The sequence below is a fragment of the Grammomys surdaster genome, unplaced genomic scaffold (assembly GCF_004785775.1).
Source record: "Grammomys surdaster isolate TR1022 unplaced genomic scaffold, NIH_TR_1.0 60, whole genome shotgun sequence".
NCBI classification, from domain to species: Eukaryota; Metazoa; Chordata; class Mammalia; order Rodentia; family Muridae; genus Grammomys; species Grammomys surdaster.
The window spans coordinates 1,288,505-1,312,311 of record NW_021604562.1 but is presented as its reverse complement, the minus strand read 5'-3'; the positions used below and the strand labels follow the sequence as shown (position 1 = coordinate 1,312,311).

At 43.9% G+C, this 23,807-nt stretch overlaps 1 protein-coding gene across 1 annotated transcript in view; it reads left to right on the top strand.

Moving 5' to 3' along the window:
- Window positions 1–5,944: 5,944 nt before the first annotated feature.
- The window catches only part of Xpnpep2 (X-prolyl aminopeptidase 2), a 29,159-nt gene continuing 11,296 nt past the window's right edge, over window positions 5,945–23,807 (top strand). Inside the window, exons 1-13 of the mRNA XM_028767003.1 lie at window positions 5,945–6,305; window positions 8,112–8,245; window positions 10,710–10,783; window positions 12,609–12,719; window positions 14,363–14,426; window positions 15,387–15,491; window positions 15,717–15,803; window positions 16,796–16,942; window positions 20,265–20,366; window positions 21,015–21,096; window positions 21,410–21,605; window positions 22,335–22,424; window positions 23,131–23,240. Coding sequence (XP_028622836.1) covers window positions 8,197–8,245; window positions 10,710–10,783; window positions 12,609–12,719; window positions 14,363–14,426; window positions 15,387–15,491; window positions 15,717–15,803; window positions 16,796–16,942; window positions 20,265–20,366; window positions 21,015–21,096; window positions 21,410–21,605; window positions 22,335–22,424; window positions 23,131–23,240 — 1,217 coding nt within the window. The 5' untranslated portion in view covers window positions 5,945–6,305; window positions 8,112–8,196. The remainder of the gene's footprint in view (window positions 6,306–8,111; window positions 8,246–10,709; window positions 10,784–12,608; window positions 12,720–14,362; window positions 14,427–15,386; window positions 15,492–15,716; window positions 15,804–16,795; window positions 16,943–20,264; window positions 20,367–21,014; window positions 21,097–21,409; window positions 21,606–22,334; window positions 22,425–23,130; window positions 23,241–23,807) is intronic.

Below are 23,807 nucleotides of genomic sequence, written 5' to 3'. Positions count from 1 at the left end.
TTGTTCCCACTTTACCGTTGAAGAAACTAAGACTTGGAAAATTAAATGTCACACTCAAAGTCACAGTGAAGGGCAGAGATGAATCATAAATGCAGATCTATTTACTTCCAAAGCTCCATATTACTAACTACCGACTGTATTGTGGAGGGGAACTTGGAAGGGAAGAGAATAAAGTCAGACATGCCTGTCAGGGTCTGTGGCAACAGTTAATGAGAACACAGGGAAGGAACATCACGACCTTTAGGTGCATCTAGGAGATGGACTTGGTTAGACAGGAAATGTCACTGAATGTGAACATGGAGGAGAGGAAGGGATCTGAAATGGCCCTCAGGTTATGGCTTGGGCATCTTGGTCCAGAGGGACATGTTGGTAGCATGAAGGCAATGAAGGAACACATTTTGGCTCTGCTGACTATGACATATGTAGGTAATTTGCTCCCCGAGTTCAGAGCTCATGAAAGAGTTGGTGTTGGCTTATAGATGAGTGAGGTTATCTCGAAGCAAGTGTGAGTCATCAGGAGAGAAGAACACTGAAGCTCAGACATGATCACTAAAGGAGCAAACAGTGTAGAAAGAGGACAGAGAAGAAGCAACCATGAATAGAGTCTGTTTTTTTTTTTTTGAGACAGGGTGTTGCAATGCAGCCCAAGAAGGCCTTGAGCTCACATTCCCTCTACCTCCACCTCCAGTGTGCTGGCATTATGGGCCTTTGTCGACAAGCCTGGCCAGAATCAGCCATGTCTACAAGGAGAAAACTAAGAATAACTCTCGAGGATGCGAAAGGAGGGAAGAATTCTCTTAGGTGAGCTGCCACAGCAAAATCAATACTCTAAAAGTGGTCCTTTATTGTAAGAAGGCCTTTGCTAATAAGTAAGGAAAACATGACTTTAAGCAACAGACACAATAGTATCACCCTGATACCTCTCAGTGTCTGTGGCTTGGGAGTCATCTAACTTGGGGTCTCTCATGTGGTCCAGAAAGTGGCCAGAACTAGAGCACTGGGGGGCGGGGTGGGGGTGAAGGATAGCTAATGCAGCTGGGTGCTGCTCAGGCATCTATATCTCTCCTGAGGTGACCTCACCAGCAGCTCTCCAAGTAGCCTTTCTCATAAGCTGCTTTGAGTTCTCTAGCAGCTTAGAAGTTCTTGTATAGCCTCTTGAAGATTGATTCGGTGTGCTAAGCACTCATTGCTGTGTCCCTTAAAACTCTTATGTGGAGATTCTTGTCTCCAGTGGGGTGGGATTTAGAGAAGGAATTTTTAAGAAGTAATTAATTAGTCAGATGAAGAAGTTCTGGAGATACTGAAGTTACCCTCGAGGAGTCATGCTTGTATTAGCTACTTTCCTCAGTGCTGTGACAGAATATCTAACCAAAGGAACTTAAGGAAGAAAAGTTTGTTTGGGCCCTCAGTTTTGAAGGTACAGACCATGATGGCCCAGAAGGCCTGCTGGCAGGAACGCGAGGCAGCTGGTCACATTGCATCTGCAGTGGAGAAGCAGAGAGCTGAATGCTGGTACTCTGCTTGCCTTCTTTGTATTCAGTCCAGGACTCAATAGAATGATGCTGTTGACATTTAAAGCATCTTATCCCACATCAATTAACCCAAAGTAAAAGTTCCTCACAGGGGTGGGGGAAGTGGAAAATCACTTCACCATCTGCTCATTTTCAAAGTAGTCACAAAAACCTGCCTCACTTCAAGGTGAGTCCCATTATCAATTAGAGAGCACCAAGAAAGCCATTGGTACCTTTGCATGAGTACCTTTAGTAGAGCGGCCAGGACTAAAGCCAAACAACAGAGGGTGGGAATGGGAAACTTCACACAGAAAGTCATAAAATAACAACAACAAACTAGAGATGTTCCAATGAGACTCTTGTCTTCTGAGATTAATCCAAACATCTAAAGCCATCTTGACTCCAACAATAATAGAGTTTTTTATGGGACTTGATGAGCTGATTATGTAGACAATAAAATATGCAATATGACAAAAAGTATTTGAAAAACATAGAGCAAAGCTTGTACTACCAGCTATCAAAACACAACACAGATTGCAGTCAACAAACCTGTGGGATACTGGCACAGGATACAGATCAGTAGAACAAGCCAGAGCTTGGTGTAGTCTCGTGTGTATGCTAAGTTGTAATGCATGCTGAGTAAGGCACTGCAAATCACGGAGCAACAGACATACCAATCAATAAATGGTTTGGGAACAGTTGTCAAAATTGAGAAAAAGCCCCAAAATATTGTTGGATCTATATTTCTTAAAAAATCTAAAGTCCATTTGGATTAATGATCTAAGAACACACACACACACACACATACACACACATGCACAGTCCAAAAATTCTGTAAAAAAATTTAGTATACCATTTCACTTGGAAGTAAGTCACAAACCATAGAAATTATAAGCGAGTATTATTAGATAACTATGTGTATGAACATGCACACAGAAAATTGATAAAAATTTAAAACACTGATAAGATCCAGCATTGATGACTTCATGGAAACAGTTATTTTCTTACTCTGTTGGTCAGATGCGAACTGGCTCAGGCAACTTAGCAGAATCCATTAAAGTGAAAATGTACTTTTTCTATTTCTAGATATGGATCCTAGATAAATCCTTCTACACGTCCACAGATTTTTCACTGTACCTGTTTCTAACAATTCAAACTCACAGGCAGTCCAAATGGCCATTAGTTGTGGAAAGCAAGCAGACTAGAGCTTGGAGGATGGGCTAAGTGTCAGGAATTGCTAAGGAAGGCCACAGGAAATAGAGCTGATTAAGGGGGGGGGGGGAAATGTTGTCAAGCAGTATCAAGAGACCCGCCAAGGTTGGACACTGTGAATCTGAAGTGACCTCAATCCCAGAGCTAAAATGTATTCTCCCATGGAGAAGACAGATGGTTCAAATGCCTTGGGATTCACACCCTCATTCAATTCATATTTATTATTTCACTGCCTATTAAATGACAACAGTACTCTAGGCCTTGGGATATAGGACCAAACAAAAGCAAACAGAACATACAGAACATAATGCCAAGTGGATGCTCTGAAGAGTAATTAAGACAGGATAAATGATGGCAAGTAGTTTTGAAGAAGGAGACCAGGAAGAGTCTCTCTGTAGAGGTGACATGCGAATCGAAGTCCATATGAAATCAAAGACAAATTTCTGGAAAAGGCAGATTCTGAAGGAGATGGCTCATTTAGTGAAGAGCCTGACATACAAACGTGAGGATGTGAGTTCAGATCACCAGCACCCATTTAAAAATCAGGAAGAGCAGCATACCTGTATAACCTCAGCATGGAGAGGCAGTAGAGACATACAGATCCCCAAAACTCACTGACTAGCTAGTCTAGCCAAATAGATGGGCTGAAGAGTCAGTGGGAGCCTATCTTGAAAATTAAACTGGAGGGATTGGCAAGATGACTCAGAGGACTGAAGCACTTGCCGCACAAGCCTGACAGTGTGAGTCTGAGCCCCAGAACTCACATGGTAGAAGGATAGAACCAATCCTGGAAAGTTGTCTTCTGACCTCTACATGTGAACCATGGAACACAGATGACTATAGCCTCACACACATAGTAAATAATAATAATAATAATAATAATAAAGTGGAAATGATCAAAGAGGACATCTGATGTCTACCTGTGTCCTCCACACTCATGTGCATACACACACACACACACACAGGAGCATCTTATTTGTAGGAAGGCATGTACAAAGGTCTTGGGGACAGAAGCACTGAAAGGATAAATGGAAAAGGAGCAGAAGAGTTATATGTGGTGGGAAGGGTTGAACTGAGGGAAACATAGTTTGGATCAAATAAGAAGGAAATTGAGACTAGGTGTTGCTGATAAATGGACAAGAAAAGCAGGAAGATTTGGCCTGGTGGAAATTCAGGTGTGGGAAGAATAAGGGATAAATGTCTATTATGGATGGGAAGAAGTATTCAGAGAATAAGAGGCTAGAGTTCAGAAAGTCAGGGGACAAAAATTCTAGGCAATACCAAGCCTCCAAATGCTGCTATGGGTGAAAGGTTAAGGATGTGTGGCAAAGAAAGGGCTGAGAACAGAGGGACTGTGGACTGGAAGAAAGCACCAAAGATGGTTAGTGGCACAGCGGAAGGGCTGACCTACCTTCCAGAGCAAACAGCCAAGGAAAGACCAGGAGGACCTGGCAAGGCCAAGTCAGGAAGAAAGAAACCTGAGAGAAGGACAAAGGCGGTGTGGCAATAGTGGAGATGGGGGAAAGGCAGCACAAGATGGCTGAGAAGTAAAAAGATCTGGCTACCCAAGAGGACAGACGGTGAGGAAAGTTCCAAAAGGGCCTTGCCAAGTCCCAGCGGTGCAGCCGAGGATCCTTATGTAATGCGAGGCCCTTGAAATGGCAAGTTTGTGAGAAGCACAGAACTCAGCTGGGCCTCCAGATCTGACTCCGTCTGTGTGTACAGAATGAAACTACACTCTCGGGTGGACGGAGGATGAGTTCCTAGCCCATAACCACTAATTTAGTGCAGGGGGTAGAAGAGGAGAAGGAGAGGAAGAAGAGGAGTGGAGGGATAGGAGGCAGGGAGGAGAAAGAGCAGGAGAAGTGGAGGAAGAAGAGGAAGAGGCAACAGCTTTGGCAGGCAGCTTGGAAGAGCCACAAGCAGTTAGGAGCTGCCAGAGCAGAGTTGCTCACCAAATCTATCAGCCACAGCAAAGGGCCAGCCAACACGCTCCCTGGAAAGGATAAAAGACTATCTCTGCTGTCCTCCTGTGAGCAGATGAGGAGACCATGAGCTACATAACTCTAAAGATTAAGTTCCATGAAATAATCTCTGCCTCTCCCCTTTGACCACACCATTCAAGTGTTTACCACTACTGACATACACACTTTATGTACAAGGAAGCATTTCCGGGGTTGCTTTTCCCCACTTATTATAGAAGATGAATCCAGGAAATTTCTCATGCTAGGCAAGTATCCTATTACTGAGCTGTACTTACACACACACACATGACACACAGACACACAGACACACACACACACACACACACACACACACACTTTCTTTTTTACCTCACACAGACTTTCTTTTTTACCATTTTGACACAGAGTCTCACATATGATCTGAATGTCACATTCTTTTGTGGAGAGGGATGGGGAGGCTGGTCCATGCATTACTAGGGTTTAGCATCAGCAAACTCATATTAATCCTACTCTGCTAGGTTCTGTCCTGAATGCTTTGATAAGGCCAAAATTCTGTAACAGCAAGCTCCTATCCTCGTGGATGGGCAATATAGAGAGGAAAAAGGAAGAAAATAAAGGTAGTAAGGCAAAGTTATGGTTTTCTTTTTAATGCCAAAATAAAGTGTTGTTTGTTTGTTTGTTTGTTTGAGTTCTTTTTGTTGTCGTTAGTTTGTTCTGAAACAGAAAGGACAGATCCAGATCAGAAGTCAGGATGATAAGGAAAAAAGCAAAGGAGACATAGTGGAGAGAGATCCTTCAAAGCAACTTCTTCAATCTCAGGACTCAGCCTTTAGTGTCAAGGCCTTAGGTCCAAAGATGCAAAAGCAGAAGTGAACTGTCTGCACAGGCCACAGGGGGACTGTAGAGTGTGACTCATGGGTTTCAAACAACTTTGATACGAAAGACCCTTGGCCAGTCACCCTGCCTATCCTCAATCAGTGCTTTCCACTTTGGGACTGTTGCCAACATTTGAGGTCAAGTCCCCAAAAGGACAAGAGCAAAGACAGTAGTTTCTTGATAAGGAGATAAGGGAGGAACTGAGGGTACAGGCATTTGAGGTCATTGTCACCACCAAGGCCAAGTCAAGGTCCCAGGGGATGGAAGCAGAAGGCTAAGTACTAAGTGGAGACATCCCAGGACAGAGTTCAGAAGGCAAAGATAGGATGCCTGGGTTGTTGGATTGTTTTTGAAACCCAGATCTTACTGAGGTTTACTGTTCTAGCAATAACTGCCATTTCAGCAATGTTGGTGCCAAAGACAGAAAGGACAAAGTATAGTCGAGACTTGCTTTGCTGCTGGTCATGCATGTCCACGAAGAAGCACAAAGCATTTGGGCTTTGCTCTGCCAGGCAGCAGCTTCATAAGGACTGATTGCCCCACTGACGTGCTCTGCTCCTCGTCACACCAGAAGACTGTCATGTTTCAGTAACACTGTGTTATACTGAAACTGAGGGCTCGGAGAGGTGAAGTCAATACCCGAGGCCACACAGATGACCGTTGACAGTAACTGTCTCCAAAGGCTATCTCCGCCTGAGTCCATGCTTGTCCTATGAGGTGTCTGCTACAGTCCTAACAGGAGGTGAGTGCCTTTGGGTGGACATTTCCTCTATCCTCAGGTTTCTGGGAATTACTTCTTCACCAGTCCTGGAAAGGGTAGGAAATTAGGGTAGGATGGAGGGGGAGACAAGAGCTTTGGCAGTTATGGAATGATACAGAATTCTCCCAGTTCTTGGTCCTGAGGCTGGGGACTTCTGCCCTTTGTCCTTTTTCCTCCTTGAAGACGGAGGTCACAGAGTATCCTCATTTAGTTTGATAGCCCCTGGTCAGGGGATCCCAGAGAGACCTCCCTTCCCTCTATAAAGGCCATACTTCATTGTTCTTTTCTATTTGATAATTTCATACATGCATATAAATGCATTTTGATCAAACCATCCCAATATCTCCCCTCCAGCTCCTCTACTCTCCTGCCCCACCTCTTTCCCCTCCCAACTTACTGCACTTTTTTTTTTAATACCTTGAAACCAGTCACCAGACCATGGAGAGCCAGTTAGGGGCACATGCCTGAAAACAGACTCTCCCTCCCTTAACCTCAATCAGTTACCAATAGCTCCTCAGATAAGGGTGGGACTTTACATTCTTCCCCCACATCCATGCTAGGAAAGTCTCATCATTCTTAAATCGATTATTGAAAGCTACCTTAAACATATTAGAGGCAAACATAGTAGAAATAAAGACAAAACTGGATATGATGGTCAATGCCTGCCATTCTAGTAGTCAGGAGGCTGAGGCAGGAGGATTGTAAATTCAAGGATAGACTGGGCTGGTCTTTTGATACAAAACCCCATATTGAAACTAATAATAAAATGTCACTTGGAAGAATTTCTTTCTGGGGTCATAGGGTGCCAAAGATTCTAGAGAGCCTTTCCTTGGAGCTGCCTTAGAATCGGTGTGGTGTGAAGCTCCCTGATGGGACAGAGAACAGAGAGTGAGTGCTTTGCCTGCCAGCACACACGTACATGGTCTCTGCTTTCTGCTTCCGACTTCCCTCCCAGCGAGTTCTGTAGTTTAGGAATAAGCCACACTACAGAGTGACCAAATCTCGGTTCTGGAAGCTGTGTAAGAGTATTTCTAGTTCCATAACTGTCTTCTCAGAGCCCTCAGATTCCTCCTTTGGTGTCTTCTGTCATCTCAGAGCCCTCAGAGAAGATCTCCTTTGGGGTCTTCTCACTTCAGCAGCATCCCCTGGTCCCTGCAGATCTTTAGGCCTTCAAAGGCATTCCAGATATCAAGGTCCCTAAGCAGTTTAGGCTTTACAAAGCCCAGAACATGCAGCTGAATTGGACTAGGGGATCCCAAGAGAAGGTCTGCTGTAAGACAATAACCCCTCCCCCAGTTGCAATCAACCTCCCTGATCTGGGTGCAGGAGCGGGAGAACATGCATACACTCATTCACTGGCTTTTTTTTTTTTTTTTTTTTTTGTACACGGGAGGGCTTAGAGGAGGAACAGAAGTAGAAGCAAATATCTATCCCAAAGCAAAAACAGGGCTGCGCCCAATGCCTGATGTGAGCTAATAGGAAACAGCTTGCTGGAGGGTGGGGAACAGAATTCAGGAACTGCTAGGGTAGAGCTGCTGAAGAGGGGGGCTGGGAGAAGCTCACTGATTGAGACCAGCTGTTGCTCGTCAATCTCAGAGATCTTTGGACTCTGCCCTGGAGCAGGCTCATACCCTACCTACTCCAAGCCACAAGAAACCAGTACAGGTTGCTTAGGCAGCCTGAGGCTCCTCTATCCACTGTGGCTTCCCAGACTCCTGAAACAAAAGATTAGAAAAGGATCCGCATCAAGCATCAAGACACAGCCATACCTTGTTTGCTTCTGCCCAGGAAAGGCCTGGAAGAAGAGGCCACCAAACAATCCAACCCTCTCTCCAGTCCCTTGATCTACTCATCGCCAGCATCTGGAGACCCAATGGCCCAACCCTACTGGCAGTGCTACCCCTGGCTTGTTCTCCTCTGTGGTATGTGCATCCCAGCCACTCCTGGCAGGCAGCTCTGATCTTTCCAGGTTCAGAAAAGTTTGGAGTACGGGCTAGGACCTAGGCTATCTTTCTTCTATTTGTCACCTTACCTTGCAGAAAAGGACCCTGGTGGGGCCTTCATGACTTGGGTCAAATCTAGTTTGGCCCCTTTCCATCCCGGGCTAAAATGATTGTGTCACTTGTGAGGTCAATGGCTTTTTTAAAATGACTGCAAGAAACGCCTTGCAGAAGGGAGCCAGGTGGATGTTAGGGATGTAGAACCAGTGAGGACTAGAGGACTTGCTGCCCAGAAAGTTACTAAGAGGAATCCTTGATGTCCAAGAATGGAGAATTCTTGCTAAACTAACTAACAGGATTCTTGCTGAAGGCAGGTCAGGGTGATGAGGTATCAAAGGGAGGGGGAATAAAGAATGTGATCTGATCTTGAAGATGATCAGATATTGAAGGGTGGAGGTTTTCTCTAAACTGATTTAGCAGAATTCTTGCTAGGACAATAAAGATCTTGCAGGACAGGGCAAGTACAAAAGGTCAATGTTGAGCTTTTGTCAAGAAAAGAGATCAAAGGGAGATGTGACATCACCTCTAAGGTGGCCTATTTGTTTCCAACTAGTTACCCAGTTCAGCTTCCCACCTGGTCCTGGGAAAATGTCTCTTTGAACTAACAGCAGAACCTGCTGATTAATTCAGCATCTAGTAATCTCACAGGTACCACCCTTGTGTCAAGGAACACAGACAGTGATTGACACTGGTGTTCAGATGAACATGGATTGGCTAGGTCTCACTTCGTATGTTGGCATGTTAGCACTGCTATTTTGCTAGAGAGCTGCTCCTAAAGGCTCGGAGGTTCATTTTCTTAGATTAACAGTATGGGTGTCATTGCTCCTTCCTTTGAATTTATGAGGCCAAGTCATTCAAGCAGGGCTTTCATGATGCTACAACTCAGCTACTTTCCTTCTATCTGTTTCTCAAGCCACTTATTAGGAAGAAGTATAGCAACTCAGTCCTCCATGGCCCCAGGGAAGTAAGCCCCCTAGGTGTCAAGAGGTAGAAAGAAGGACTGTAGGAGATCACTGGACTTTCAGGTCAGGAAGGATATCTTTTACACAGTTCTGGTGCCTGGCACACAGTAGGCACTTAAAAATTTTTGTTCAGTGAATATTGTGTGCCTTCTTAGTTGATACCAAATTTGGTACAGAGCCCAAACTAGAAAATAGATCTTTGTACACTGTGTATCATTTGTACCATCCCACAATTTCCAGGACCACTTCCCATGCTTGGCCTGGTGAAAAGATGAAAAGGGAATCCCTGTTTCTTTCATGGTCCTGAGAACTAAAGCTGGGGATTTCTTACAGTTTTTGAAGTATGCAAATGCTTTACCACTGAGTCACACAGCCAACACCATCCTCCATACCCTCCGTAGATTGCCTAGGTTCAAATCTCCATCTAACTACTAGTTCACTGTGGAAAAACCTGAACAAATTATTAAAATCTTGACCTCTTCCATTGTAGAAAGTGAATAATCACCCATTTCTCACAGGATTCTCACAAGTATAGCGGAGAGACAGTTGTAGCCAATTGCATTCTGGGAAATATACCATTAGGCAATTTTTTTGTTATACAATAACATGGATGTACTTATAAAAACTTTGTGACTACAATATTATCAGACCATATAATTATATAGGGTCATTGTTATATATGCAGCCCTTAATTGATCTCAATAGTGTCATGATGCGGCAGTTACATTATGGAGCTCATTTGTATTTTGTTCTATATTATCTTTTGAGACAGAGTCTCATGTAGACCAGGCTGGCTCCAAATTTGCAACACAGCCAAAGTTAACCTTGCATTTCTACCTCTCCCTCCCTAGTATTGGTATACAGTGCTACCCTTGGCTGTAAATGACGGCTCCATATCTAGCACACAGTAGGAGCCCTTCAAATGTTTATTCACCTTTCTCCACCCGGTGATGGTATTGGACTAGAATTGCTATTTTGTAGTTGATTGAAGCCTATAATAGTAAGCAGAGACTTTGACTGTAAGAAAGGGTACAAATGATCCTTGGGTTTAAATAAATCACACACACACACACACGGCCCTCTAGGGCATTTCAAAGAAAATTTGATTTAAAAATTTAATTTATACCATTTTTTCACTTTACTAACCCCCCCAAAAGACACAATTAGGTTAGAAATAGAAAAATAATGTGATGAACACTAAAACCCATCAAGAAGTGGCAGTCACTTGTCAATGAGTGTGACCCAGGGTGCCATTCAGTTCGAAGTCACCCTGATTTTCCATGAAATGTGATTATTTTTAGTCTCAAATAGAGTTGGCCAGCCTGGTGTGTTTTAAAGGATGCAGGCCGAGGGAAGATGTCCTTCACTCTGAGAGACCTCTCTGGTCCTCCCAAATAACCCTAGGTTTGTCTCCCATTTCCTAGCATGTGCCTGGAGTTACCCAGAGCCCGAGTACCTTGGAAGAGAAGATGTGAGAAACTGTTCAACCAACCCTCCGGTGAGGCATTGGCTCCACCCCCACATGCCTGTCTCACCCAATCATTCTTTCCATTTCCTATTACCGGCTGCTAGCCTTTCCTCCTGCAGGCTTTCTTCGGATTTCTGCACTCTGGGGCCCCTGTTTCTTACTAAAGTCCAGCAGCAGCGTCTCCAGTAACCAATATACCCACTATGGGTACTCCCTCCTCGGCGCCACTCATTTCCACAGCTTGCTGGCTTCTGTCCTGGCCTAGGGCTGAGAAGCTTCCACCAGAAGGGACACAAAGAGGCTGAGTGGTGAGAGAGAGCACTAGCTGGCTCTTGGCTGAGGCTAGGCAGAGAGAGGCAAGGAAGCAAATGGAAGGAATGAAAACAGAAATTCTAGAGCTGCACTTCCCAAGCTGTTGGTTGCAAGCATGGGAAAACACTTATTTCTGATGATCTTAAGAATACCATGGGGGTGGGGTGACTGGAGAGATGGCTCAGCGGTTAAGAGCACTGACTGCTCTTCCAGAGGTCCTGTGTTCAATTCCCAGCAGCCACATGGTTGTTCACAACCATCTGTAATGAGATCTGATGCCTTCTTCTGCTGTGTCTGAAGATAGCTACAGTGTACTCAAATACATAAAATAAATTTAAAAAATCTTAAAAAAGAGAATACCACTGGGTAGCAAAATTACAGTTATTAAGTAGCAATGAAAATAAATCTATGGTTGGAGGATTCCTAAAACCATTGGAAATATGTTTTTTTTTTTCCTGATGGTCACGACCTACAGGTTGAGAACCACTGTTTTAGAGGGAACTTGTGCAGAGAAAATGGGGAGGAGGCAGGGGAGAAAGCCAGAGAGCTAAACAATCTAGCTGAATGGGAAAGGACAGGGGTTGAGGTTGGCAGATGGGAGCTAAAGAGAAGAAGGTGGCCAGCTTCACAGCTGGACTCTAGAATGATTATTTCCACAACTACAGAGGGTAAAGATCGCTGAGCAGGAGTGGGCCCCAAAGTGCGAAGAGGCAGACAAGCTCCAGTGGTAGGCGGAGCCTCAGGATAAACATAGAACATATGCATACAACAGCAGCTTTAGAGGACCACTAGGACCAGCAAATGGATGAGCAAGCCATAGCGTTCTCATATTCGAACAAATCAGGATTTCTTGTTGAAGAGAAGGCAAAGCAAGCAAGCAAACAAACAAGAAAAAAAAAAGACATGGTTTTCATTTGGAAGATAAATGGCCCTCTAAAGAAATATTTGGCTTGGAGAGGGACTTTCTGGGAGATGTCACAAATGCCAGGGTTCTCCTTGACTCTCCAGTACCATATGGGGCCAATGGGTAACTCCTGGAAGAGTAGGGTTGCTGGATGGAAAACAGGACAGTTGATTATGCTTAAATTTCAGGTGATGATACTTTGGTATTAAAGTGTGCCCCCAATAGTGGATGGGACATATGTATATTAAAATAGGATCTCTTGCTTAACAGAAAGTCAAATCTAACCAGATAGGTGGCCTGTACTTTTGTTCACTAAATCTGGCAACTGTACTCTCAAGATATCCTGAAAAAGATCTGCCCATAGCCTGGCCTGGACCAGGGATGAAACCCCTATAGTTTTTCATCTACATATTCAGTGAACATTCAGGTCCCTTAATTGTTCCAAAGGGTCTTCATGCTCTATAATACCTTCATCTGTATTAGGTTAGACTTCTTAATACATGCTATCAGCAGCCACCCCATCACTCTTAAATATACCTCAAATACCCCTAAACTCACCCTCAGGGAAAGCTGGGCACTTCCCTAGAGGTAAAGTCCCAGACATCATTTCATTTAAGCAATGCCTATGTTATCTGTCAGCACCTGCCAGTTACTGCAGTCAATACAACAATTCGGCTTGCAGCCCTCCGCCAGCAGATGAAGATCTGGAATCTCTCTGCCTACATCATCCCAGACACAGATGCACACATGGTAAGGACCAGCTCTGCTCTCCCTCATCTCCTTCCTCTCACTTACTTGGGGTTGTTGACCTCTAAACACAAGGCACAAACTAGAGCCTGGTAAGACGTGGAAACCGAAGACAGAGAAAGCATTTCATAGCGAAGAGGATGAAAATGGAAAGCTCCCTTCTATACACTAGGTTAAGGTCAGCTGAAAGAACATACCTCTTTACATTGGAGGAAAAAGGAAAAATAAGGCCAAATTTTCTTGGACCTCTAGAAACAACATTATAAAAGCAACTTTGGTGCTAGGGGTATGGCTCGGTTAATAATGGCATTTGCCACCAAGCCCGATAACCTGAGTTCAATCTTTAGAACCCATGAGGTAGAATAAGAGAACAAATTCTCACAAGTTTTTCTCTAACCTCCACATGTGCATATCTACACACACACACACACACACACACACACACACACACGTACATACACACAAAATGTAAAAGCTTAAAACAACTCTGGAAGTGATTTTGACCAATCCCCAGATGACAACTCCAGAAAGAATGTTTAAGCTATCATTGGAAATGGCCCTGGAAGAATTCTACACTCCTTCCTGGTCTTGTCTCAGACTCTGTTGGTTGGAGCAGTGTAATGATACAGGGTGCTAGAGTGTACAGATGTGGGCAGTAGACTGAGGGGAGAAAGTGGACAGAAAACAAGGTGACAGTCTCTATAAGAACCATTTTCCCAAAATAGCAGCCCTGCCTACTCAGCCTACCTTTTCCCACCAGTAGCTCTGTCTCTACCTCATGCAGCTCCTCATACCAACCCAGATCCACAAAAGGCATTTTCAAAGTCAGTGTATCTGCTTCAGTTAATTTCTGACCTGCTGGGGATGCTTAAGAACTTTGACTAAATAGCCGAGCTTCTTCCAGCAAAAATAACAATGATCTGTCTTCAAGGATGATGAGAACCAACATAAAGTCATCTTGTATCCATCAACTGTCCAAAAGAATAATGTTTTAGTGCCCCTATATAAAATGACATAGTGTTTGCATATAATCTATACAGACCTTTCTATGTGCTTTAAATCATCTCTAGAAGGCTTATAATACCTAACACAATAAAAATGCTATGTAAATGTTACCATACTATTTTGCTTAGGTAATAATGACAAGATATTGGTATATATTGAATATGGTGCCATATTCCCCCAATATTTTTGACCAAGACCAAAGTTAATAGAAGCTACAGATACAGATTCCATGGATATGGATGTCTAACTGGCCAATGTATAAAGCCCTGTGCAAAAGTTATTTATGTAATATTCAATATAGTGTGATAGACTGGAAAAGAAGACATGATATTTTAAGGGGAATACCAAAAGACATGACTCAAGACCATATTAAATTTGCATTATGATCACAGTGGCAAATTTTGCAGAACAGTCCGGTGTAGTCAAGTCCAGTGCTAGACTGTGGGCTTTATACCCCAAGAGACACCGTTGTTTGAAAGGTAAAGAAGACAGCATGCTGAAGGAGCTATAAAGGCTTCCTGGGGGGGGGGGGGAATGCCTGGTGTGGCAAGATAGGAAAAATCTAAGATGTAATTGTGGCCTTCCACTTGGCACCTGAGTCCGTGAAGAAAGTTATAATGATGGTATTGTTGATTTCCTAGAGTGAGTATATTGGCAAACATGATGAGAGGCGAGTGTGGATTTCAGGCTTCACAGGGTCTGCAGGTAAGAGCCATTATCTGCTCTCATTGCTTCTGTTGGTAGACTTGAGCTGGTTATAAAGGACCTGAGATGACCAGTTCCCCAGCATCCAAGACAACAGGCTGGCATTCATTCTCATTCTTCCAACCCCCACAAACCTAGCATGTTCCCCAGGTCAACTATCTCATACCCCACTGATGACACTCCTGCACAGGAGCTGGCGCCCCTGGTCTGGCTTCCTTCCCACACTTTGCTGCCTCTGCCACAGCCAGCCTAGCACAGTACTCCTTGGGGCTGATTTCTGAAGCAATTGTTACTTCCATATCTATTGACAAAAAGCCTGCTCTTCCTTTTACATAATAGCTTATTTGGGGATAAAGTTTTACTTTTAGGATTTTTTTTTTTTACAGAAATCACTCTACATGACCAAATGAGATATTAACCATGGTTCTTAATGAGGTCTCCTTTCAGTTTCTGAAGGGCTCACTTACCCTGATCCTGTTCCCTTTACTAAAAGGCAGCTTCCTTTGTTGACCCTCACACATTCCTTCCTGAGCCCCAAGGCACTCTGCCTCCCCCATTGTGAGCCCTTTACTCTCTCTACCACAGTTGCTGTATTTGTCTTCCCCATCAGTCCTCAGGTAGGCACCTAGTTTGATGTTTTATCAGCCCTCATCTTTCCTGAGAAGATGAATGTGCAACATTTGTTCCTTTGGACTGGCAGGAGCCAACCAGATTCTTTTCCTACTTAAAATTCTAAAGGCCCTCCCTCTATAAGGACCAACAGCACAAAGCAGAGAGATGGTTTGCCTTTGTAGTCAAGAATGCCTTTAACATCTCCTACCTCTCTTCCAGCCAATGGGGGAGAGAAGCTCATTCTAGAGACCCCTGTGACAGAGTCACTATAAAACTGCACAGTCAACAAAGTTGTATTTCTCATTTTCATCTTTATCCTCACCTCTAGATGTCTCTACTCTGCTGCAGGTACTGCTGTGGTGACCATGAGGAAAGCAGCTGTCTGGACCGATAGTCGTTACTGGACTCAGGCCGAGAGGCAGATGGACTGCAACTGGGAGCTCCATAAGGAAGGTAGAAGGCTCACATGGATTTGTTCCCCCAGCCCTGGACCCTAGACTAGGTTTGGGGAACTACAGGTGAGTGGGTGTCTGTACGGTGGTACGTGGCCTCCGTGGGAAGTTCAGGAGATGTGAAGGCATCTCTGGTCTTTGAGGTAGACACATGTGGTAGATAAAAGTCTACATGTGGTGCTCACTCTTCCTAGAAGTGACGCTTGTGTGCTCTCTCGTCTTTCAGTTAGCATTTCTTCAATTGTCAACTGGATCTTAGCTGAAGTCCCTGATGGAGAGAATGTGGGCTTTGACCCCTTCCTCTTTTCTGTTGGTATGTTCGTCTCTTAGTCCCTGGATTTATGTGAGCTGACAAGGAGGGTGGCTCAGCCTCCTGGGAGGGACACACATTTGCTTAGGGAGAGAGGATCTTGAAGTTGCAGCTGTAGAAATATTTTGTAACAAAAAGATATTCATGGATTGTGTAATTAAAATACGTTAAAAGAACAGCGAATCCAAATTTTTGTAAAAATGCATGAATGCAGAAAGCCAACCTAGAAGAGTTGGAATAATTAAGATCTAGTAGATAAATAGGTCTGGGATGTCCTTGAACCCAGAACCATCCTCTGGATCCTGGAATCTACCAATCTACTTGGGATCTCTTAGAAAACATTTTCTGGAAGGTATCTTAGAAGAATGAAAAGTGTGGAGAGGGTCTTTGAGCAAATTAGGGTTCTAGGGAGTACAGCTCCCCAAGTTCTGGGGCCCCAGACAGATGAATATAGCCTATACTATCAAAGACTTCACGAATATGCATTGAAAGGCTCCCACTTCCAAACTAACCTCTTTGTTGGCCTATCCAAATGCCCTGAACATTACCCTTCCTCTGAATGGTGATATTACATCCTAATAAAAATGGCTTGTACCTCAGAAGGACTTTCCCTAATCATTGACACTTTTAAAAGACCAGATTAGGGTCAAGGATATATAGTGCAGTGGTAGAGTGTTTAACCTCACATCCATGAGGTCCTGGGTTCAATTTCTAGTACTGTACCAGGGAATGGAGCAAAGAAAGGCAAAATTAGCTAATTGACAGTGGACATCATCAAGGTGGGAGTGAGGCAATTAGGTTTGGAAAGCAGGAAAAGACAGATGGAAGATGCACTGTGAAGGAGGGGTGTGCATTTTAGAGGGCTGGAACCTCAGCCAGGTTTTGGAGCCATAGGAGCCAAGCAAAGGCAAGGCTGCAGCTCTAACGTCGCCTAGACCTGATTTCCCTGAGTTGTAAATGGACAAGGGCCAAGTGACTCCTTCCTATCTCTGCAGATTCCTGGAAAAATTATGATGAAGGACTCCGAGACTCCAGCAGACACCTGTTATCCGTTACAACCAACCTTGTTGACGTGGCATGGGGGTCAGAGAGGCCCCCAGTACCAAGCCAACCCATCTATGCCCTGCCAGAAGAATTCACAGGTGATTCATAGGTCTATTTTCCTTCTGAATTTGTACAAACAAGGGTAACTACCAGCATAATCAGCAGTGTTCCTGATGGGTTTTTCCCCTGAAAATATCATTAACCAAGGCAACAAAGTAATGGTTTACAAACCACCTGAGATGCTTGGTTAAAATGTAAATTTTTTTTGTCTCTCTCTCTCTCCTCACAGAGTCCAAAGGTGCTCAGACTATATTTAGAAAATACTGAAATAAGCAGTATTAGGGTTTAAGAAAGACACAGCAGAAAAGGAGGGAACAAGAGAGTCAAAGAAAGTTGGAACAACAACAACAAAAAAACCCTTTCTTAAAAAAAAGTTTTCTGTTGTCCTTTTGTGTATGGATGTTTGGCCTGCATGTTGTCTGTGCAATCAGGTGCATATAGTGCTTGAGGAGGCCAGAAAAGAGCATCAGACTCCCCTGGGACTGCAGTTATAGATGGGTGTGATTTACCATGTGGGTGCTGGGAATCGAACCCACATCCTTTGGGATAGCAACCAGTGCTGTTAACAGTTGAGCCATCTCTTCAGCCATCACCTCGATCTGTCTCCCACTCCTCAAAAACACTTTCTTAAGAGAAAGGACCCATGATCATAGTCGTTTATGTGATAGTGGAAACTGACGGACTTATTCAGCCCTTTACTTCTGGTTCTACTCTAATGAGTGATTTAGATTTTGGAATGAACTGACTTGGACAGAATAAGTAGATGACTAAGTTCAGTGTCAGTCTGTGGCACAGAATAGGGTTTTGGCTGGACCACAAAAGAAGGTTAGTTGACCCAGAAAAATCTAACATCTGTAACCAAGACCTCACTGGCATTATCTTAATCTGATATAAAAGAACAGTTTGCATTATGATTCTTGTAAGCAATAACTGAATTCTGGCCAGGACTAGGGGACCTATTATGAATCAGGGTCTTGGTCACTAACCTCCCTGGAAATTCTAAATGGGCCAATGGAGTAGCATTTCTTGTCACATTGAGCAATTTGAAAACCCTCTTTCCACATACAAATCCACATATTATTTCTGATATACAAAGGAGTCAAGAAAGTAAGAGGGAAATTTCAAAATTGTGCCTATGATGAAACAAGTAGAAAAAGTGTCCAATTTTTTTATCTGTTCCAATGTAACGTGCAGAATCATTCTTTGTGTACCTTGACTTAGTTTCTAAAGAGACTTGCTATGTGTTTGATCATAAACACCCCTCATCTTACTCAGATATAAAGTCTTCCATTGTGCCAGGGAAAGGCGAGGACAGCACAGGGGAAGGCTATCAAGGATTGAGACAGAATTCATGTGGATTTTGTCACTTCCCATAAGCTAGGAGATGCTGAGAAGTCACTAGTCTTCAAGGAAAAGCTATTTGGAGTCAGAGCTTAGCCCAGAAGCCAAAGAATAGAGTTCAGCTTCAAGATGCCTAGACAAAAATGGATTTTCCTCTCCAGCCATGTCTAGGTGTTAAAGGTGGTGTGGAGAGGCAAAGGCCAGGGGTAGCTGGCACATGAAATGTTAGCCACTCACACATCAGACCATTTGTGTGTGATTTTGTTCTCTCAAAATGGATCATAGTCACACATCTTTCTTTTGTGGGTTATAAGTTGTTGGGTGTTTTGTTTTGTTTTGTTTCTGGGACGGGATCTCACTCCACAGCCCAGGCTGACGTTACACTTACTATATTGCCCAAACCCACAATGGTCCGCCTGTTTCAGCCTCCCATAGCGGCATGAGCCAAAGAAATAATACTTATGAATCTTAATCATAATTTTAAGTGGAAGAAGCCACAATGTGTATGATTCCATTTATACGAAACACCCAGCATTGACAAATCCATAGAGACAAAAAGTAAATTAATGATTTCCTGGGGCTGGAAGGAAGGGAAATGAGGAGGGACTCCTTAATGGGTACAAGGTTTCCTTTGGGGATGTTGAAAATGTTTTAGAATTAGATACTGGCAGTGGTTGTGCAACACTATGAGTATACCGAAAGCCAGCTAAATTGTGTACTTTATGAAGGCTAAAATGTCTTGTTTTATCAGAATAAAATAAACTTTAAACATATATCTTACCCAGAGCGTTTGGTGCTAGTTGAATAGTTTTACCCATTTGCATAAAGTTTTTTTTAATAGCATTATCATTTCTGTATCTGGGCCCAAGTAGGAGTCATAATGCTTATGACATTCTGCCAATTTTTTCCCCTAGAGCTGTCTAGAGAAAGACTTTAAATGCCTTGCAGGAGGCAGAAAAGGAGATGAAACCTGAACTCCTGGAACCCAGATATATGCACTCTAGAAAGGAAAGTATTGGACAAAGTTAAAGACCACTTAAAAGACTGCAAAACTTTAAGCTCAATATTAGTACAGATTAGGATTGTGGGCCAGGCCCATCACACAGATATGGGTTCAAATCCCAGCTGTACCTCTTCAGCTATGAAATTCCGGGCAACTCACTTTACCTGTCTGAAGCCTCACTTTCTGCATCTGTAAAATGACACATGCAAGAATTAAAACAAAGGGGGGCTGGAGAGATGGCTCAGTGGTTAAGAGCACTGACTGCACTTCCAGAGGTCCTGAGTTCAAATCCCAGCAACCACATGGTGGCTCACAACCATCTGTAATGAGATCTGATGCCCTCTTCTGGTGTGTCTGAAGACAGCTACAGTGTATTCATATATAATAAATAAATAAATCTTTAAAAAAAAAGAATTAAAACAAAGCACAAGAAATGCTTAGTCCAATATCCATGACTTATTGAGTGCTGGGGTTACTGCTCCGCAAAATTAAACACAATCCTGATCCTCTCTCAATCCTTCTAGAACAGCTCTTCTGTTCTTTCTGTGTGCTTATTGACAGGTTAAAAAAAGCAATATGAGACTTAGCAAATACCTTTCTATGGCTTTATAAACATCGATCCATTTGACGCAAACCTATTGAGTTAGACACTACTGTTCCAACCCACCTTCATCTAACAGATGTGCAAAATGAAACACAGAGGTGTCTTGTAATTTGCTCCCCACCACATCCAATTACTAATAGCAGGACTGTGGTTGAAGCCTCATCTGGGCTAGGGAGCAAATCATTAATAATGCAAGTCAGATCTTGTTTGATGATAGAATTCTACTGCTTTGGGAAATATAGAGGGCTGGGGTAGTTCAGTCAAAAAGTACTTGCCCGATGTTCAAGGCCATTGGCTCCATATCTTCCACCAGAAATAAAGGAAAGCTACTACTCTTGGGGAGCTTCCCAGGATCCCTATGCCAGAGACGAGGTATGCCACTCATGCTTTCTTTGGGTTCCTTTGCTTCTAGGGAGCACTTGGCAGGAAAAAGTATCCACCATTCGAAACTATATGCAGAACCACAGCAAGGCTCCAACTGCGGTCCTTCTATCTGCACTTGATGAGACAGCCTGTGAGTGGGGATTTGTGAACACGAGTGGTTCTGGTAGTCCCAAGCCTCCTGGGCATTGCAACATACAGCTTTTCCTAAAATAGCAACATATTCACCAGCTCCCATGAGCTCCATGTTCATAGTCTGTGGGAACTCAGAGGGGGAGAGAGCAAGTGTTTGGGGCTACAGAACAAGAAATTCAGGGAGCTTCAAGCAAGTGGATAAGCCCACAGGCGACCTGAGAAATGTACTGGCCAGAGCAACAGGGTAATTATGTCTTGTTAGGAGGAAGAAGGTCCACAAAGCTACCAGTAGCCTTGGCTGTCATCCAGGCCACTCAAAGTCCCAGCTTTGATAACCAGAGTAACCCTATTCCATCCCCACATGTCTGAGGGCCTTCTGTCCAATCCCTATGGCTGAACTTCAGACATTGGGAGAATGTACTAGTACTGAGTGGTGAATGTTACCCATCTCCATTTTAAGGAGGAGACATCTATAGCTCTCTTCAGAATCTCAATGATCTCTAAGATTAAGAAGCATTCAGAGGCAGATGTCACAAGCTGCTGTCAGTAGTAATCTTGAAGCCAAACTAAACAGTGGAACATAGGTGTCATAAATGCTGGTTCCCATTCAGAATGGCCTAAAACAATTCCATCAATTCTTTTCCAGGGCTCTTCAACCTTCGTAGCAGCGACATCCCCTATAACCCCTTCTTCTACTCCTATACACTGCTCACGAACACTTCCATCAGGTACAGCTTCTCCTTGGCTTGCTCTTGTGAATTCCTTCCAACTTCCATCCTATCCTTGTACCACTGATGTCACAGCCTTCAGGGTACTCATAAATTTGGGTGCTTACCACCGCAGACTTCTCTAGGAAACCTCCTACTAGCTGTTCCTGACCCCTTGATTTCTGGTCCCAGTGAACCCAAGTCTAATCTCCTGGTTCTCTATGTTGGCTTCCTATGACCCTTTGGAATCAAAAGACTGATATGCCTCCAATTCCATGTTTTCTCCTTAGTAGGCAGGCACTCAGGACCCTCCTGCTCTTACCTCTCCACATAGGTTGTTTGTCAACACGAGCCGCTTTAGCCTCGAGACCCTGCAGTACCTGAATACAAACTGCACATTACCCATGTGTGTGCAACTTGAGGACTACAGTCAAATTCGTGACAGTGTGAAGGCCTATGTCTTGGGCAATGTGAAAACCTTGATTGGGCTCAGCTATACCACATATGGAGTCTATGAAGTGATACCCAAGGTATGTTTGCCAGTCTCTGGCCTCCTTCTGCTCCAGGCATAGCAACTATCAAAATAGGACCCCTCCTCCATTGGGCCAGCTTGTCAGTCAGCTAATATACATTGTGTACCCGTGTAGATCTCATTGATGGAAGATGGAGGAGGAGGACTAGGAGGAGGCGGCAGGGGTATCTGCACACAGAGCCCATGGACAGCTATTTTGAGGACACTAAACAAAATATAGCCTGGTCTAGAAGAAACTTTAGAGCCAGCTGAACCTGATTCTGATCTGAGCTCTTTTCCAAAATGGCTATGCAGTGACCTTGAACAGGTAGCTCAGTCAGTCTAGATCTCTGTTTCTTTAAAATGGTAATGAAGTTGAGTACTTAGAGGAGTTGCATGGCTTCGAGGATATAGTACTTGTGAAGTCCCTTGGCTGACATAGTGTATGCTTGGGAGCTGGTAACCACTCTGATATGTATAAGAAACCGACTTCTAGAACAACCTGTGGACTCTAGCATGCCAGGCCTGACTGCTGGTACCAGGACAATGCTCATCTAGGAATTCTATATGCAGAAAACTAGGAAAGGCCTGCCTATCCAAAAAGTAGCCGAAGGAGAGGGCCTAGCCATGAACGAGATCAGCAAGTCTTACTGTCTTGCCCCAGCTGGGACTTCCTCTCTGTCCTTTGTAAGCACTGCTTGTCTTGGATGGTGTATCTAGTCTATCTTTCGGACCATGTTCTCAACAGGAGAAACTCGTGACAGACACCTACTCTCCAGTGATGTTAATCAAGGCTGTGAAGAACAGCAAGGAGCAGGCCCTCTTGAAGGCCAGCCATGTAAGTCCATATGGCTCTTTGGGAGGTCTATCTGATGGGTTAGCCTTCCAGACAGAAGCCCGAGGCAGACTCTAGAAGACAGCAAGAAACACTAAGTATCTCTATTTATATCTCTATAGATATGTAGATATTACATGTGGTGATTGCATTGCTTTGAACACTGTCTATATTAAATAAGTGTTAGCTGTAACGATTTCTTCCCTGGCAAGAGGATGGATCACTTTTTAGAATATTCTTAACATAAAAGACCTTATTTTGAAAGATTCTTTTTTTCTTCAGAAAAAATTTTTTAACATATACTACAGAACAAAAAAAAAAGGCCTAACGATTCCCTATGTCTCCATCATCCAGCTTCAATAAGCAAGTCATGCCCAATGCTGTTTCATCTGAAACACCCCCCACCCCCATGCATGACCCTCCTCTCCCACTCCTTGCTGCTGGATTCTTCTAAAGCAAATCCCACATATCCTATCATTTCAACTGTCACTGCTTCAGTGGGTATTTCTAAAGATAAAAAGGCTTTTAAAAACATGAGCGCACTCTGATTACATATAAACATTAACAAGAAGCCTTTTGCTATCCAGTAGCCAGTAAAATTGTCATGTTTTTAAAGCACTCAATCCCAGGGCAGCTATCTGATCGTCTTCCCCTAAGGGAGGAGGCTGCCACTCTAGCCCGCCTTAGTCACTCACTGTACCGGCTTCAGGTGCGGGATGCTGTGGCTGTGATCCAGTACTTGGTCTGGTTGGAGAAGAACGTGCCCAAAGGCACGGTGGATGAGTTTTCTGGGGCAGAACACATTGATGAGTTACGACGGTACTGGACTTATTATCTTTTGGTGCGGGGGTGGGGAAGTGAGGAGTAATTAGTCCCCTTAGGAAGAAGAAAGATCCTGCTTGTATTTGGAAGTGAGATTGACAGGTTCGTGGGTGGTCTGGGAGCCGCGCTTGGGGTGTTGGAAGACATTCTCCAGCCCTGTTGAAAGCGGGGACAACCCAACAGCACCCCCTAGCGAATGCCTCAGACACAACTCGCTCTCACTGGGAATGCCCTGCTTAGGCCAGGGGGCCCCTGGGATACTTGGGAGCTTTCGGTAGAAAGAAGGCTTCTTGAAGCAGCTTGGATAGCTTCTAGGTTTGAGGTGCAAGACATAGCATACGGATGGGTTGCTTCTCAGATCCAGGAAACTACCTTTCTTCTCTTCCGTAAGTGAAGTAGAGGCAGAAGGACAAGAATTGGTGTCCATAATCTATCTTTCTCTGTGGTTGAGTGTTCTCTATAGATGTGACAGAACAAAGCTGGTGGAGGTGGGGCTGGGAGACATAAATGGAGTCATGTTGGAATGAAGGCAGCTGGACATTTGCTGTGTGACATATCCCAGTC